The sequence below is a fragment of the Lutjanus erythropterus genome, chromosome 13 (assembly GCF_056507025.1).
Source record: "Lutjanus erythropterus isolate fLutEry1 chromosome 13, fLutEry1.hap2, whole genome shotgun sequence".
Taxonomy (NCBI): domain Eukaryota; kingdom Metazoa; phylum Chordata; class Actinopteri; order Lutjaniformes; family Lutjanidae; genus Lutjanus; species Lutjanus erythropterus.
The window spans coordinates 4,560,904-4,579,517 of NC_139329.1; the positions used below are offsets into that span (position 1 = coordinate 4,560,904).

Here is an 18,614-nt window from a genome sequence, read left to right on the forward strand (position 1 = left end):
TATCAAAAAAATTCTTCATATATGCTTAAAGGGACACAGTCAATTAAATGTAACATACAAGAAGTCATGATTAAACAGGAATTATTCACCCAGTGCAGATTTGTAAAATGTAATAATTTGGTTCATTCAAGATAAAGATGAGAGAAAAATAGCTTAAGTGAAGTGCAAAACAAATCTAAAGCATCAAATAGGGTGTGGGAGACAGAGGTGGGGAAAGAGAGAAAGAAAGAGTGGAAAAACAGAGGGGGGGAGACAAACAGGGGCTGCTTTGGGGCCAGTCGCCACAGGGTGTGTGTGTGTATGTGTGTGTGTATGTGTGTCTTGGGAGGGCACAGTGGGGGAGTTTGGGGGCATGGAGGAAGGGATCAGAGCTTTGGGGCCAGCTCCACAGGGAACAGAGAAGATGGGGAGAGAATGGAGGGAGGGTATGGGGGAAGGGAGACAGAGGGTGAAAGGAAGGGATGTGGTCAGTTTTGAGTTTGAGAACTCAGCAGGGAGGGACAGCGAGGAGGGAGGGAGGAAGAGGAGGCAGACGTTGTGGTCTGTACGCTCTGAGAACGATTGAGGAGAGGAGAGGAGAGGAGAGGAGAGGAGAGGAGAGGAGAGGAGAGGAGAGGAGAGGAGAGGAGAGGAGAGGAGGGTGAGAATGACGGGAGAAAGAAGGAAGTGGACAAAGAATACGAAAAAGAGAGGTAGAAGGGCAGAAAGGGAGAGAGTGGGGAGGTGTATCAAATGGAGGGAGGTCACACGTTCCACTTGGGAAGAGAGAAAGAAGAAGCAGAGAGGGAGAAACAGGGAGGGAGAAAAGGAAAAAAGTCCCAGGTGTCAGCAGGAGGGGGGAGAAAAAAAGAAAAGAAAAAGGGGGTGGGGGGGGCTGAGATTCTGGGGGTCCTGGTTGTTGGCAGGGGTGCAGGAATCCAAGGGAATGGCCTGTTCCTCATTATACAGACACCCCCCTCACATATACACACATACACCGAAGAGGGCCCCACATAGCCCCATGACAACTCTATCCTGACCCGTCCACACACATACTGATAGAGACATAAACACACACACACACACACACACACACACACACACACACACATATGTGTATACATATATATATGTGTATATATATATATATATACATATATATATATATATATATATATATATATATATATATATATATATATATATATATATATATATATATATATATTTATTTATAAATATATATATACATATATATATATATATATATAAATACACATATATATATATATATATATATATATATATATAGACACACACACACACAATTGCACAAAAATTAGGATTAAGCAATTACACATACTTGCTCTTGTTTACTGGATTTAGAAAAAACATTTACACATTAACAGATGGAGTGGAAATAGAAAAATTCTGAATATTGAACTGCAGATTTAATGGAATATTTTTTTAATGCCACCACAACCAACTCTTTAACATAGTGGCTGTCATTTGGCATAGGGATGGCTCAACACCACTTTTTCATGTCCAATACTAATACTGTAAACTTGAGTATCTGCCAATAGTGATAACAATCTGCCACCATCTTTTTCTTTCTCTTAAGTAACTGTAAATGCAATTTGCATTGATGCAGCTTGCATAACCTAGCCATCTAAAAACATCATGCTTTTCTTCCATGAAGGAAGAAAGTTTTATCTCACAACAGGATACTGCTGCTTCTTTTTATTTAAAAGGTCCACTGTGTAACATTTACAGGCATTTATTGACAGAATATGGCAGAAATTTATAATAAAAAAAATACTAAGTATGTTTTCATTGGTTTATTCACTTTAAATTAAGAATTATTGTGTTTTTATTATTTTAAAATGAGCCCTTTATATCTACATAAGATGCAGGTCCTCTTTCATGGAGGCCATTACTTTGCCATGGCTTTTGATACTGTCATTTGTGTTTTGGCGATAACAACTAAATCCTACTGTTCTACTGACTAAATCTATTTTACACTCTTCAGCAATAACTCTTCAGATAGTAGAATGAACAAAGGTACTTTAATCTAAACCACCAGACCATAGATGTGTGGTGGAATCACTGACTAAAACAAACACCAACACGCTGTAAACTAGTTCCACCCGTGGGTTCAAACTTCACAGGCGCTGTCCTCTCAATCTGCAGATGTTTTGGCCGAGCTTGTTGTCACAAACTGGGTGGTCCAGTTAATGCTGTTCAATTTACTGCTCCTCGTCTGCTATTGTTGCTACCTGTACAGGTCACATCCCACATCTACCACAGCATTTACCTGTGCATTGTTCCCTAAAGCATCCCCATGAAATTTACAACTTATCTCTGCCTGCTCAAATTCAGTTGTCTTTGTGCTCTGCGAGACCAAATTCTGTTTTTATATAAAAAAAAAAGATTGTATTCAAGACACCAGGTATCAAGGTGAACTATATTTAAATCTGTTATACAATCCCAAATTAAGTGAAGTTAGTAAAAAGAGATTTTTCCCAATTAACAAGGTTTTCAATACCTTGTGTTAACATATCAAGCAGCTTGATGCTCAAGAGCTGCTCTGGAGGGACGTCATTAATCAAAGTCCCTCAACCTGTGTGTTTGTTAATCCAACAGATAACCAGTAGGATGCCCTGACAATGTTGGTGACAAGATGCTCAAACAAACACCCAGAAGATAAAATGCCTCTGAACTCCATGAGGTAGATCATTTGACAGGTTGATCAGAGAGAGATATTGTATTCAAAAGGTGGGTAAGAACAGTGTTGGGTCCAAAAAAAAGCCAATTAAATCCTGTCAGATATCCAGGAGGGTACACAGGGTGGTTCTGCTTCTTAGACTGTAATTAGCAGGTGCAACTATACACATTTTCATGTTCTGTATTGGAAATTCAAAAACAGTGTTGCTTAGTTATACAAAAACTGCAATATTAAACAATATTTTTGACATTCATATTTAATAATTAAATATTCATATTTAATAATTAAATATGAATAATATATATAATTGAATTCTTACAACTTGAATGGATTTCTTTCTCAGAATCTTGCTGTGCACTAATTTCATGTTAACAATTCTGCAGTCTATGAGAGACAACAGTCAAAGGTGATACTATTTATCAGCTCCTGGTCATGTGCTTCATTTTTGTACAAAATGCATAAAAGTTGAAATGTTACAATTTACTACTCTAGCCACATGGTTTCAGAGTAAAATTCTGTCTGAGGGCTATTAAAGTTAAGATACATCAAGAGCATGTTATGCAGAGACAACTTTAACAAGCAGGCTGAGATTTCAGACATCTTGAGCATTTTAAAGACCTCATTTATAAATGCAGCGTGGCCTTGTCTCTTCTCAAAAGTGTCCATGTTTAAAAGTCAGTTGATGAGGTCGGGCTGCAGCTAACTCACTTGCTCACTAGTTTCTTCAAGGAATGTTTTGGATTATTTAAAGTGAGGTTATATGAGGTGACTTATCGATAGTTGGTCAACATGTTTTCCCATTTGGAAAAGCAGTACCATTACAGAAGCTGAGCAATGTAGTGCTGTGGGCAGGGTCAGCAGCAAAACATATTTAGCCACTTAAAACAGTCCATCTATGAGCCAAATATTGCTCTCTCTCAGTAACTAAAGTTCACTGGCAAAATCAGCAGTTTGTCCTTGCAGAACATGGGAGTTGCACATCTAACACTGCCTTGATCAGCTAGTTTGTTTGTGTTATTGTGTGATTTCTGAGAATCAGAACTAACCTTTTGTCTTAAGTCAAACAATAACAGAAACAAAATAACTGATCAAGGCAGCAGTAGACCAATATTTTCCATGTTGTGTGATGTAAAATTACTGATTTTGCCAATGGAGTCTAGTTGAGAGTGAAAGAGTGATATTTGGCTTATATAATGGCTGTTTGACAGTGACGTGACAAGGTGTGTATACTTAAACTTGTAGGTGGGTCTTTTTTTTTTTTGGTGGCTAAAGTACATTTCGTATCTGATTCTGTCCACAGCAGTACATCACTTAGCTTCCTACACAGGTACACCTGCTGCTTCTCCAAAGTGGGGGCGTGTAACTGCCATCTACTGTACGTAATCCGCTGACTACTTCATACAACCCCACTTCAAACAACATTTTAACATGAGTGCATCTAAAGTTTAATCAGTCAGAGTCACAGGATCTACTTGTTGTGGATGAAATGCAATGTCCAGTCATGACTGAAACTGGCACACAGTCAGAGTGCAACGTCTAAATCTGAAATCTAAACAGTCTGACTGCGGAGATCAGACATTTTATTTATTCAAAGATATGTAAATGTATATTTCTTTAATCTGACTGTGTAAATATTTGATCAATAAACACAAACACTGACACGCAGAAAGAGGCTGCAAACCCTTTGGCTGAAGAATTCTAATGAATGTTAAGAGACAGAAGCAGTCGTCTCTTTCTATTCATCACACAGCTAGCAAAATCACACACTAGACTGGACTATGGATATAGCTTTTTTTCTGTCTATATGTGCACACACACACACACACAACTACACTCTCAAACACTGACACACACACAAATATTTACTCTCTGCAAGATCTACACACAGGCACACAAGGACAGAGAGAGGGAGAGATGAGAGGGAAAGAAGAGGGGAAGAGGGAAGTTACATTTTTAATCGAGTGTTTCTTTTCCTCTGAGCAAAGTAGGGCTGAATACAAGGGGGTTAGCTGGTGCCAACACACACACACAACACACTTTCTTGTGTCCTTTGGCAAATTCTTCTTTTTCACTCTTGCATTAAGTAAGAAAAAAGGGAAGAGAGTCAAAGTGGGAGGAGAGGGAGGGAGGGGGGAGAAGAGGAGAAGGAGGGGGAAGAGAGGGGAAAAAAGAAGGGAAGAGAAGAGAGAGGAGAAGAGAGAAAACGTCCCTGCAGAGTCTTTCTCCCTTCCTGGAGCGAGCGCGGGCCCCTGCAGCGCCGCCTGTGTAATTTCCAGTGGCAGTGAATACAGGTATTAATAAAAGCCCCATGGGGAAGAGCACACAATATAACCCTACATTTTCAGGCATTATGAAAGGACGCCCCCAGGGGTCCTCGGGCTCAAATTTCTGAGATGCAGGCATTGTAAAAAGACGCCCCCGGGGGAGGACCCCGCAATAGAAATCTGCTGAATTCAAAGCATTTCCAGAGCCCTGGTGGGAGCCATTACTCCCACTGGAGGAGGAGAGGGTTTTTTCACCCTCTCCTCTCTCCTTCCAACCGCTCTCTCTCTTTTTTACCAAACATGTGTTGCTGACATGTTGACAGATTGCTCAGTGAGGTGTTTAGGTGCATGCACAAGGCACGTCTGCTGAGACACGAGCTCCCTCCCTCTTCTTCCCCCTCTCTCTTTCTGTCTCTCCCCCCTCCTTCCCTTGCCAGTTCCCAAGTTCCATCCCTCCCTCCCTCCAACTGCAAACCTCTCAGCGCGCCCAAAACTGCTCCCATCCATATTTCATAAAGGAGAAACTAGGCTGAAAGAGAGAGAGACGGAGACAGAGAGAGGATGGAAAGAGTTTAGGCAACAGAAAGAGAGAGAGGTGGGGGGGGGGGGGGGGGACAGGAAAAAAGAGGAAAAAGGGAAGATAAAGAGAGACAAAGCGGGATCAAGGGAGGGGAACGGGAGGAGGAGAGGACAGATAAAGAGAAATAGAGCGATGTACAGAGTGGGAGAACTCTGCAGTGAAAAATGAACCCTGTGATGAAAAATGACTTCACAACAACCCTTCTCCGTCTCACCCCCTCCTTGCCATCCCTCTATCCCTCCCCCTCCCTCTCTGCATGTTGTAGCCCCCCCCTCCTCCTCTTCTTCTTCTTCTACTGCTCTCCTCTCTCCATCCCCCTCTCCTCTGGTGCCGGGCTCCTGCTCTCTCCCTGGAAAACCTGAGCGGCAGCCAGCTGTGTCTGTGTGTGCGCTGTGCACTTGTATGTATGCCAAGGGCTTAGCACAGGAATCTTCGGGCCACCCCCGGGTACAGAGACACAGAGGGAAGGAAGGGAGGGAGGGGGGAAGAGGAGCACATGGTGATGAAGAGGGCAAGAGGGAGGGAGAAGGAAAAGACAGGAGCTGAAGCTGGGCATACACTGTACAATTTTAGGAATGTTGTTGTTTAGTTTCCAACTCACACTGTATGAGTAAATCATCTATAAAGTAAAGCCAAAGCTCACTCTATATGATCCAATCATCAAGCCACCACATGAGCACTCACACTGTAAAATAGAAAATAAAACATCCCGCCAGTTCCTGTGGATCGTTCTGCCTATGGACAATTGTCAATAAAGATTTGTTTGAAAGCTCAGAGGCAGGTAGAAATTTGTTTGTGAGCAACAATGCGAACAAGGCAGAAATATGCTGCCTCGATTACTTGTGCGATCCTGTGTGCCCAAACTTCTGGGGAGGGGGGGACAATCAGGTGCTGGTGTATATGGACTTGCAGGAAGACATGGACAGCATGGCTTGTCCATTTTGCAGAGAGAATTGCAGAGAGCTAAACTAGTTATGTTTACTGTCCAAAGTTTCTGTCCACATGAGGCATCATGTAGCCATGCTATTTTCAGATATTCAATTGGCCTTTGCAAGAGCCTGACAATGGCCAACCAAAATTTCTGAAATGTTCAAAATTCATCCGAGCATTTGACAACCATTCAGGAGCAGTTGATTGTCATCCCCTCCCCACCTTCCCTTGCTGTTATACAGTATAAGCCAAATATCACTCTCTCCAAGCCAACCAAACTCCATGGGTGAAATTAGTAATTTTATCTGACAGAGGTGCTGGTCTACCGCTGCCTCAATCTGATGTTTGTGTTACTATATGACTTCAGTGACCCAAACTAACCTTTTAAAACACCTAAGCCAGGTAAAATTACTGATTTAATCATGGAGTTTGTTTGGTTTGAAAAGAGAGATATATGACTTGTATAACAGTGGTTTCCCACAGGAAAAAGATGTCTGACAGCAAGGTAAAGCAGTAAAAATATTCTAAATATAGCATACAAAGCAATACATTGCTTAGTTTCCATGCTGGTACTCCTCTCTTCTTCTCCAAATTGGGGGCGTGCCAACTGCCATCTACTGTAGGTATTACACTGATTGATAAGTACCTCATATAACCTTTCATTGAATCACTCCCTTTAAGAGGAAGGAAGCCAAGGGGAAAAACACAGAGTGATCATAAAGGAAACAACTAAGAGCATGATATTTATTTTGTCAATCAACAACCGCTACTGGACTAGAAACACACACACACACCCACACACACAGAGTCAGTGGCAGGCCAGGGTGCAGGAGGCTGTCTGTAATTTTGTTTCAGATTACACCCCTCCTACCGCTCCCTCTCTCCCTCTCTTGTAGAAAGTGATCTGTGGTTTTAATAAGAGTCTTGGCCTCACAGGACTCAGCTGCTATCCTGACGACAGACGCAGCGAGGTGTGTGTGGTGTGTGTGCGTTTTCTCTGTGCTCAAGAGGGTGTTCCTCTGCATGTGTGTGTGTGACAGCGGGTTGCGACAGACGGTAAGAGCTTAGCAATGGGGAGATGTCCCACGGGAGGCAAACCAGTCACCCAAGGGCCCCTGCACTAACAGACACACACTCCTCCCTGCACCATGTTTTTCTCCTCTTTCACTTCCTTTCCATGCATTTTTAAGTTTCACCTCCACTTCCCAGCCTCCTCCTCCTCCTCCTCACCTGTCTTCATCCTGCCCCCTGTTATTCCTTTCCACTTCTCTTCTATTCCTCATTTCCTTCTCCCTCTACCCCTCCCTCCCAGCTAGACGGGCTCCCTGGTAATCCCCCCCCCTCCCTCCTGCTGTGAGAGGAAAGAGAATAGACGAGAGTGCAGCTGTATGTGCTCAATTAACAAAGACCTCACAAATACCTTCGGAAAGAATACGCACACTATCTGGCTGTCTCCCCACACACACACGATCACACACATTTTCCACCCACACCATCTCACCATCCACGAAGCGACTAGCTGGGTTAATGACTCGCTATTTGTCACTCGCACTACCAGTTTCCGCCCCCCCGCCTTGACTGACAGCTCCCTCGTTTACTTGGTGCCTACCTTCTCATCACTTCCTCTTCCCCCTCAAGTGGGTTTTACTGACATCTTTAACAATCATTCACCCTTGCGCCCTTTTGTCTCCTTCTCACTCACACCTAGCATGAGTGTGTGCAGACTCTTGACGTGTGTGTGTGTGTGTGTGTGTGTGTGTGTGTGTGACAGGAAGCTTTTATATATAACTAAACTAAGTGGATACACACACAGAGCCTCCACAGCAGTTTTAAACGGCTGTGTGAGTGTGCTTAATGCTCTCTACACACCACATTGACCCAACCTTGGAATGCTGTGGCCGGTAAGATAGCTTTTGGGATTCCCTCATGGGATGTGTATGTCTGTGTGTCTGTGTCTGTCTCTATGTGTGCATGTGTGTGTGTGTGTTCATGTGTCAGAGCAGGGCCAGAGAATGTTCTCCATTTGATCTGTAGGAGGTTTTTTTCCGCTCCTCCTCTCCTCAGGGAGCCTCTGCTCCACATTCTGACTCCTACTGAGACCCATCGACACTCCCCCGACTCACACTCTCGCTCTGTCTCTCTCGCACATACAGTACACACACAATACACTGTAGACCCACATGTATTAAAAGTAGTAGACACATATCACACATATATTACACACTATATACACCTCAGCAAGTGAATTCGCCCAGACCCTCAAAACCATGTGGAGTACTACAAATAAAACAAAATGATAAGGCTCCTCTACAGTGGATACTGCAGTTTACAGTCCATTTGAAATATACTCTGGTGTCCAATTTATTGCAGAAATTCAGCATAAAGGCAGTGCATTTCTACCATGAGTGTTACTATGGATAATACTAAAAGTAGTCTGACTGATATACTGACCATCTGATATTATCAGCCCGATATTGGCCACACAGCTACATATATTTTTTATGTCAGTATCAGAATATATCGGAATATTCAAGTTATATTATGTTCCATTTGTGGTTTGTATTTAAAATTATTTAAAAGAGATGCACGATACAGATTTTTTCAATCGATATGCTAACTGATAATTATCTGCTTCTCATGGCCAATACTGATAAGATAATCCATACTTTCACATTTTTGTATTTTAATATGATGTTCATATAACCTGTAGTTTATGCACACTGGAGGGTAACAAGTCTGCCATCTAGTAAACAAAGATGGATTATTTAATGTTCCACAGCTCTGACTAAACCTAATCTAATTAACACTATTACTATTACTAGTAAAAAATTGATCAGTCAATTTGAATCAATTTTCCTTTGTATGGTCACATATTGATTCATAAAATCCCAAATTGATCTTTTAATATATGTCTTTGCTTTGTGGATGTGTGGTCTCTAATAAAGATGTCTAAAAGTGAAGAATTCGGAATATAAAATAAAATATATTGCTTCATTTGAGGGGGCGGGGGGTTCCGTGGGGTTAGGGGAACCCCTGTAAATGCAACTGCTTTGGGGTTAATTCTTTATGTAAACATGAATATTTTTAATGATGCAACTATTTAGAGGGTTCCTTGTACAATTTACAGCATTAGTTCTCTGAGACTCTCTTTCATATGAAAGCAAAACTGGTATTGTAACAGAAATGTCCCTAACCGAATCAACATCGAATTGAAACCTTGTGAACTGAATCAAATCAATTTGGGACATCTGAATCGGTACCCAGCCCTAACTATTACTATCACTGTTACAACAACAAAAATAATAGTAGTTCTGACTCTTCACATGTTTGATTTTTTTTTTTATCAAAAAAGCTCACAAACATACTTTGGCTTTTATAGATCACTTTGCCTAAGAATTCAAACCAAACTTTTTCACGCTCTGTTAAGTCTGATATTAGTATAACCAGTATTAATTGGCTAATATACACCAGCATCTATAAAGACCAATATATGATAGGATTTTTTTACTCTGTAACATCAGCATTGGCCCCCAAAATCCAGTATCAGTTGGCCTCTAAGTAAAAGTATCATTTTTGTGCTGCTTAAATACAACAATGTATAATTATCAGGTACATTAAGAGGAACTACTGTGTCAGTTAAATCAGTTCACACACACACACACATACTGAGTATCTTATCCACAATTTAAAAGCAGAGCCGTCACACTGGCTTAAAGCTGCAGTAGAACAGAATAACAAATGGTATTGTAATGGAAGCACACAATCTCTATCACACACAAGCACGCACAACCAGCTGAGCAGTCAGGCTCATGCACATTAATGTGGCATTACATTAACCAGATGTGTGGGGTCTGTGGGTATGTGCGTGTTTGAGTGGATATACACACATTTATGTGTCATTGATCTGCGCCCCTGTGTGTGAGTGTGTGTTTGTCCAATTTCCACTCAAATTAATGGTGCCTCTTTATAGGCCTTCTGCTAGAGTGGCACTGAATTACTTGGTGCTTCACTCTCGCACCTGGGACCCATTCAATGTTATAGCCACAGCTAGCTGCTAACCTGGGACCCATTTGCTACAACAGTATAGTTAGCATTACAGATACCAGCGCTTTTTCTGCAGAGAATTCAGTGCTAACTAACATGTTCTCAAGCCCGCACCTGGGACCCACAGATGTTCATCAGATATTATTCAATAATTATTATTCAATAAAGGAAACTTTAAGAGCCTGGCTCCACAGACCGAAATGTTAAAAATTTGTGTTGCAGTGATTCAGTATAATGACAAGAGACTGTACTGCATGACCACTTATTTGTGTCACATAGGAGGACTGTTCACATGCAGTTTCTTTTCATTTAATTCCCTGTAATGTTCCCTGGAGTTATCATTAAAAACATGTTTATCAAAGTAAATAAAATCCTCAAAGTGCTTTTTTCACGCTGTACATTTACTTAATATTGTTAACTCAGATCATCTATTACTCCCATATATATTGTGTAAACACTTGACAAATCATCAACTACAGCTGACTGATGCATTCACCTTATGTCCTCGTTCGTCTTCCTCATATTAAAGCTACAGTCGAACTCAATGCAAAGTCCACAAAGCTGCAGCTCTATGTAACACACAAATTTGGAATAAGCAACAAGAAAAGCTGTGCTAAAAGCAGTCCTGTTCAATTGGTGGTCCATGGGCCAAATCCAACCCTTTACCAACTTTAACCTAGCCCTTTGATCAGTGTGAAAAAATATATCATTGTGATTTTATTCAAATAACCTGCTAACATTTTAAGTTTATGGGGTTTATATTTTTATTAGTAGGCAAATTAACCTATTCATTAATTCTGTTGTTAAGCACAGAGACACTTATTATTTTCTTAAAAAGTTTTAACTTTTTAGGAGGTTAGGAGAGTCAAACTGAATGGAAAAGATGTTAAATGCAGTATGGCAATTATTTTGGTTTTGTTTTGATTTCTTTTTTGGCATAACACATCATAAATCATAGCTACCTACTTCTGGCAAGATGGCCCCCGTCTGTCACCCCCAACCAAGATGGCTGATGTCTGAGTTGTTTGGTTTCTGCTCAGGGACAAACACACACACACCATCAAACTACAAAATGCATGAACACATTAAATCTCTCTTGCAGATCCAGAGTGGCGTGTGTTTATCCCCAGTAGGCTGTGTGTTTTTTGTGTTTGTGTGTGTGCATGCGTCCCATGCCCTCCTACCAAATCCCAGGGGTCTCAACCAGAGAACTTAAAAGGATTCTTTTAGTCCATGTGTTTTAATTTAGCCCTCTCCTCAGTAATAACCAGAAAGCTGTGGTCCCACCACTGACTTCATACACACATACACTCTCCTGCATACACATCAGACAAATACACATGTACAAGCATATACACAATAATAACACACACCAACACATAGATGAACGTACACAAACCCCTGCATGCAAGTGCACACACATCCCACCGAGCTGGGGGATTACTCTGCAATCTCAACCACTCTTTCTCCAGGGAAAAACATGTTTTATCATTTCATTTCATTTCTTTCTTCTGTGCCCCCCTCCCTCCCTCCCTCTGCTTTCTCGCTCAGCAACATGTAGTCCTCCCCAGACTCCTGTGCTGAAATCACAGGCCACATCCCGTGCTCTGACAGCAGCCCTGCGCTTTTGGCGGTGTGATTCTCTGTGAGTGTTGCGTGTGAATGTGCGCTGTGTCTGTTTGTGTGTGTGTGTTTATGTGTGGGTCAAGAAGAGAGGGAGCAAAAATGGTACGAAAAAAATTAAAAAGCAAAAACAGGTTTCCTATTTTAAAGAAGAAAGCCATCACATGTATGACGGGTCACAGAATGGGTTACTTCTACATGGACCAGGCTGACACAGCTGTGTGGAGTGGAGAATATCTGAAGTTTTCTATCTCAGCATACAGTTAAACACTGATACATTGAGCCTCAGAGCTGTAGTTTAGTATTCCAACTGTTTGTGTTAGCATGATTTAGGCTACAAAGATCCTCCAATGTTTAAGCTGTATACTGCACATGATTATACTGTACAGGCAAGGGACCTTTGTGCAGCCCGTCATCTCTTTGGATCTCCCTACATATTTTCTATGGCTCTTCATTGCAGCATATCTAATAAAGACAAACAAAACACCATTCCTGTATTGTTGCATCTCTCCAACACTATGTGAGACCTAAGACCAGTGACTCTGGTGGGATTGGATGTCAAGCCAGCAGGCGAAAAAGAGGTTGCTGAGGCAGGGGTCTCACCGTCTACATTACACAATCTCTGGAAACACTATCTTTACCAGTTTAAACAAAGCCCTCCATCCCCCCGTCTCCCTATTTCTTCATCCCTCTATCAAAAGTAAACACACTCACACGCTAAGAGGCAGACAGCCTTGCAGTAGCAAGAAAGAGTGTGTGTGCATGTGTGTGTGTTGGCTTGTTAAGCGAGCGTTTGGATTAATCTGTAGGAACCAGATGCCCCCGCCGCGTTCCTTTCAGCCCCTCCATTAATTACACCAGTACTAATAACGGCTTTTGTGTGTGTGTGTGTGTGTGTGTGTGTGTGTGTGTGTGTGTGTGTGTGTGTGTGTCTGTGTGTGTGTGTGTGCGTGCGTGCGTGCATGTGTGTGTGTGTGTGTGTGTGTGCGTATGTGCACAAACAAGTCTGTCCCTGTGGGACACGACTGAATCCAATAGCTATAGGTATTCCGAAACAGGAGAGGGCCAGAGTCACCCAGGAACCAATCAGTACTGATTTTGCATGATGCAATAAAACAGCTTCATCTGTACTTAAGTCCAAAAGCAAAAAGCCACTGAAAGACATGCAAATGCACACACCATGTATAAAATCACTTTAGTATGATCTGACTTTTAATTTTAAGGTCACAATTCAATTAAATCGACTGAGGGTTATGCCATTGTTAGACTATTGCACTTTGATTTGTGAAGATCAACAGGTCATTTCCTGACAACTATCATTTACATTTTCAAATTCTTAAAAAAAAAAAAAAAAAAATTATATGATATTGTGTGTGACATAAGACCCGGTGAGCTACGCTGTGTCATCTTTGAAGTGTTGTTTTTCTTTGGACACACATCAGATACCACAAGTAGATGGGGTGAAGAGAAAAAAATACAGATAGAATTTCTAATTCGGCTTTTGATTTTGATTATTGAAACTGAAAGCTTATTTTGATCAATTTTCAATTTGACATTGAAATTGTGACACCCCTAGCACCACATCTTCGCCATTAATTCAAAGCCTATAAATTTGTGTATTTTAAACTATCTTGATTACTTGATTGGTGTATTGATTCAGTTCTACTTCATTTCTCAAGTCCCTTCAATTGTTTACTGTAGTTGGATGTGAGCGGTACTGAATAGATTTTTAAAAAACAGAATTTCTTCATCTGTTGTAGCCATCACACAAGTTTTCCTAAGTTTCTTGTCATAATTTTCCTCTGCCTCTTATCTTTTTTACCCACAGGTCAAAGTACTATGTTATCCACCACTAACCCCTGACCATGGCTATGATATCAGGTTGTTGAACAAGCTATACAGCACTCCAAGTGCACAATGTATCCTTGGCATATCAGGATGTTAGACAGTTAGCTGCTCTGCACCCGTGTTTTTAAGACAAACGTTTGAAATATACAGTGGAACAGTCTGGTCAGTTAAGATACAAAACCACAATCACAATCAATGTGAACAATCTTACCAGCTGGGCAGTGGTTGGTTCTGTGTTCAGTGAGCTCAGCCAGACAGTCAAAGTCCTGTTGACAGTTGTCACAGGTGAAGATGGACTCGTCATCCAGGTCATCATCATGATCTCGCTCATCACGGTCATCATGCTCCTCTTGTTCTCCATCCTCAGCACCCGCCCCCTGACTGTCTTTGGGCTCTCTGTCAGACGCCGGAACTTCTGAGGAGACACACAACATATAACCATGAGTAAAAAATCTAACATGTCTATATATACACATGCTTGTTTTGTGTAACCAGTTGCAAGTTTGCATGAAAGCTTTCCACAGCGCTTATTATTCCATTATATAGACTAACTCAGGTTATATTTAATTTCTCTGAACAATTAAATCATAACTGGCTGAATGTTAAGTCAAACAACATGTGGTGTACTGCAAGAACTGTTTCTGAGCTCCTGTTGATTACCCCTTGTTGATATTGACCTTGTATCACCCATGTTACTTTTCCTTGTTTCTTCTGCTAGTGACAACAGCTTGATCTTGTCTTCATACTGCTACAGCTAACCCTGGAATAAACAAAAATCTAATTGACATATCAATTGTCATCCTTCTTGGCCCTGCTTTTATCCAGTTCATTTGTGCGTTTTCATTTTGGATTTGGATTTTGGATTTTTTTTTGGTCTCTTAACTGTTATTTTTTAACCAGTGATGTGTGCAACTTGACTGAATTGTATTAAGTGTCTGCAGGCCATCCCTCCAGCATGTGAGCAAGTGTGTGTGAACGTGTGTGTCCTGGTAGCAGAGAGGCAGAGTGTGAGAGGGGACCAGTGGAAGGCTGTGTCGGCCCAATCCTCACTGCTCCATTGTGTCTCCATTTTCACACCTTATTATCACATTATAAACGCTGAGGATCCAATAGGACTGACACTGAAGACACTGGTGAAGAGAGGAGAGGAGAGAAGATGAGGGGAGGGAAGGAGGAGAGGAGAGGAGAGGAGAGGAGAGGAGAGGAGAGGAGAGGAGAGGAGAGGAGAGGAGAGGAGAGGAGAGGAGAGGAGAGGAGAGGAGAGGAGAGAGGCAGTGACATAAAGTCAGTGCAAAGGATGAAAAAAGAAATGCAGAATATGTATTTTTTTCAGCCAATAATACCTGCTTATCATGGTCTATACTGTTCAGATAACCAACAATTTCTTATTTTTGTATTTTAAAAAGAAGTTCATATAACCTGTAGTTCACACACACCTGAGAGTAAGAATTTATTATTTCACTGGATTGGTTGTATATTTTGTGCACCTAATAAATGGGTAACTCAGTAATTTTAAATCTCCCTTACTAAATTTGAAGTGCTGGCTATTACAGAGAATCAATAACTTCCATTACTTTTAATGAAAAATTGACTTTCCTTATGGAGTGAAGTTACGGGTCAAAAAGGATTAAACTCTAATTCAATTTTGACCATTAACAGCTTACAACATCATTTTATGTGTTCAAGCAGAGGAAAATGTATTTCTTTATTTTTTATGTTATTCTTCACTTCAATTATTTACTTATTTATTTTTTTACATGACTTTGATATTCAAAAAAGTTTGACTCCAAAACCCATACTCCCATACTTAACTTCTAAACTGATACTTCTAAAATGATATATTTATAGTTGTTGTTATAGTTCTTCGTGTGGACAGCCCTAAAGTGTCTTCATGAGTGAAAGTGAGACAAATTACATTGAGGTGCACAGGCTCTATCCCACTCTGATTTATTATGGGAAAGCTGTGACAGGAAAGAGGGATGCTGGGAGGTGGGGAACGAGGGATTGAGGTGATTGGGTGTTTGGGGGGCAGCAGAAGAGGAAGACAGTGATAGAGGGATAGAAGGAGGTATGGTGAAGAAGAGAGGGAGGGTGTTGGCCATCTGTCCAGTGGTGAGAGCACCGTCTGGCCAGGGAGAGAAAGTGGCCCCTTGGCTGACACAACACACACACATACACACACATGCGCTCACATACACATACCACATGTATGCACACATCAACACTGGTCATTGTGCACACTAACACAAACATACACAGGTACGCCTACATATGGAAGCACACACAGATGTGCGCACACCAGAGGCACACTAACTGGATATGAAAGTAAGCACACAAAAAAATGCATGCTTGTGTATGCTGGAATGTAAATTTGTGTTGTTTGACTGACAACAATTCTACCAGATATCTCATAGATGTGATCAGGATGTCAGGGCGCTCCTCTGGCATAGTTGGAGAATGTCTCCCATGTGCCGAGGCTCTGCAGCGGCTGCCGTTTGATTCCAGCCTGTGGCCTTTTACTGTGTGTCACTCCCCTTCCTGTCTTCTCTTCAGCTGTCCCTAACAAGTAAAGGCAAAAAAAAAAACACCCCCAACTTCTTTTTCCACGCGTTTTCTTCATACTACCATGTGCTGCACATTAACTGACAATGAATATGGTCTGGTCTTAAGTCAATTGTGAAGACCAAGAACAAGTATTTTGGGAAAATAATTAGATCTACCCTAATTATCAGGGTATTATTCTGATAGATATTTTGATTGAAAAATGATTCACGATTAGTGGAAATTAGATCTTGACCAGTATATTGGTTGACTGATATAACTGGCCAGATACTGGCCTATCACAGCTATATCAGTCTTATATCGGCATATCAGTATATATATTGTCCAATATACAGAATATAATGCAGATAGTATTTAATTAGCTTTATAGGTAACATTTTATGTATACTTGATTTTCTTTAAGTTTAAGAAAAAATGTATACATATACATACACACCTTCATTATGCAATGTCGGTTGACATATCAATATGTGAATTTGTTGTTTTTTAATTTAAAATAATATACAACACATAACAAAATAAATGCTGAATATTTCTTTCAGTAGAGTTTTTTTTAAGCCTTTCAAAACCAAGCTTCCACACAACACGCAAGCACACACACATACATACACACAAACACACACACACACACACACACACACTCCCCAGGGTGCCCTGATGCCAGAGGTGAGGGCAGTGCCAACTCCAGCACATGCCAACACAACCTGCTGTCATAGCAACAGAGGGAGGAGCCAGATGAAACCTCTCCATCTTGCACCCCTCTGTCCTCATCTCTCCCTTCATTTTTCTTTGGATACTTGTTTTTCTCTTGCCTACACATCCTTTTATTTTGTTCTTCAACTCTCAATCACTGAGTGGGATAAAGAGAGAGATACATGGATGTCAGAACAGAGGAACATAAAGGGATGAGAGAGACAACACAGTTGGTGGTGTTTCTATTTGCACATGGGTCTGTATGGTACCCCCTACCTGCCACTTACCCACCCACCTCACACATGGACGGGATAATTATGTGTCCTCTTATGGATCTCAGAGAGAAATAGATGGGAGGGCGCTTCGAAAAAGTACTGTCACTGCAAGCTCCTACCAGATACTGTAACTGTTATGATCATTACCACTTTCAAACTGTGGCAACAGACCTCCTGGCTAGATCACACTGTGTATGTGAGTCTGTCGATTTGTGTGTGCTTGTGTTGGGTTCTTGATATGATATCAAGAAGCCATGACACCATTAAGTTTTTCAGTACAAGGGCAGATCTGGGTAAATTTGTTGCTCTCCCTTTGAGGGCTGACATCTTCTGGTCAGTTGGTCAGCTGGTTAGTCTATATGCTCTTGTCCAATCAAAATCTTTGTCAGACAGTCACTGGTAGTACTTCCATAAGGAGAGAAGCGCTTCTTAACCCATTATTGTTGGGGGCAGGAGGAAATAATACAGCAATGTGTGAAAAAGAAATGGTCAGACAAACTGCAGGAAATTGTTTTTCTTTGGCAATATTGATTAGCAGCCAATGAGGCTAGCAGATGATGTTAAGAGTTCACTCAGTGCACTGTGGATTACTTGAATCTAATGACAAAGTGCATTTTCTTCTTCCCTATCGACCAATCAATTGTTTGAAAAGTAGGTAGAATTTCATTCGACCAAGATTTTCTACAAGACTACAGTCCTACTCTATTTGTCCTTCCATTCACGCTCAGCCAGCATTTGTTAGACCCAAAACTGAGCTTTGTGAAAATCCTTTTCAGAGTGAGTAAACCTGAAAATGTCCATCTCATGTTGTGGACAAAAAGGAAGCTTGTCAAAAATGATGACAAGCACTTTATGGCTTTAATGTGACAGTAATGCAAAATTGCTGTTGCCCAAGTCTGTCTCATTTTATATGTCAAAGCAAAGCACGATAAAGCTTGTCATTAACCTGTGCTTATGTTTAAGAGATATTCACAGGCACAGAATAGCTTTCATTGATGTCTCAGTGCAGCAGAGTAGGAACTACAGTTAATCTTGTTTTACAAGCAACATTTATGATCCACAATCAAACCGATTTTATACTTGTGTAGTTG

At 41.1% G+C, this 18,614-nt stretch overlaps 1 protein-coding gene across 4 annotated transcripts in view; it reads right to left on the minus strand.

The window, feature by feature from the left end:
- Positions 1-18,614, minus strand: part of znf423 (zinc finger protein 423) — a 192,964-nt gene that overhangs the window by 135,909 nt on the left and 38,441 nt on the right. For 3 of the 4 annotated variants that reach the window (XM_084733843.1, XM_084733840.1, XM_084733842.1), the window contains exon 3: positions 14,205-14,408. In XM_084733843.1, the coding sequence (XP_084589969.1) occupies positions 14,205-14,408 (204 nt within the window). The remainder of the gene's footprint in view (positions 1-14,204; positions 14,409-18,614) is intronic. The other variant, XM_084733841.1, reaches the window with a different exon arrangement.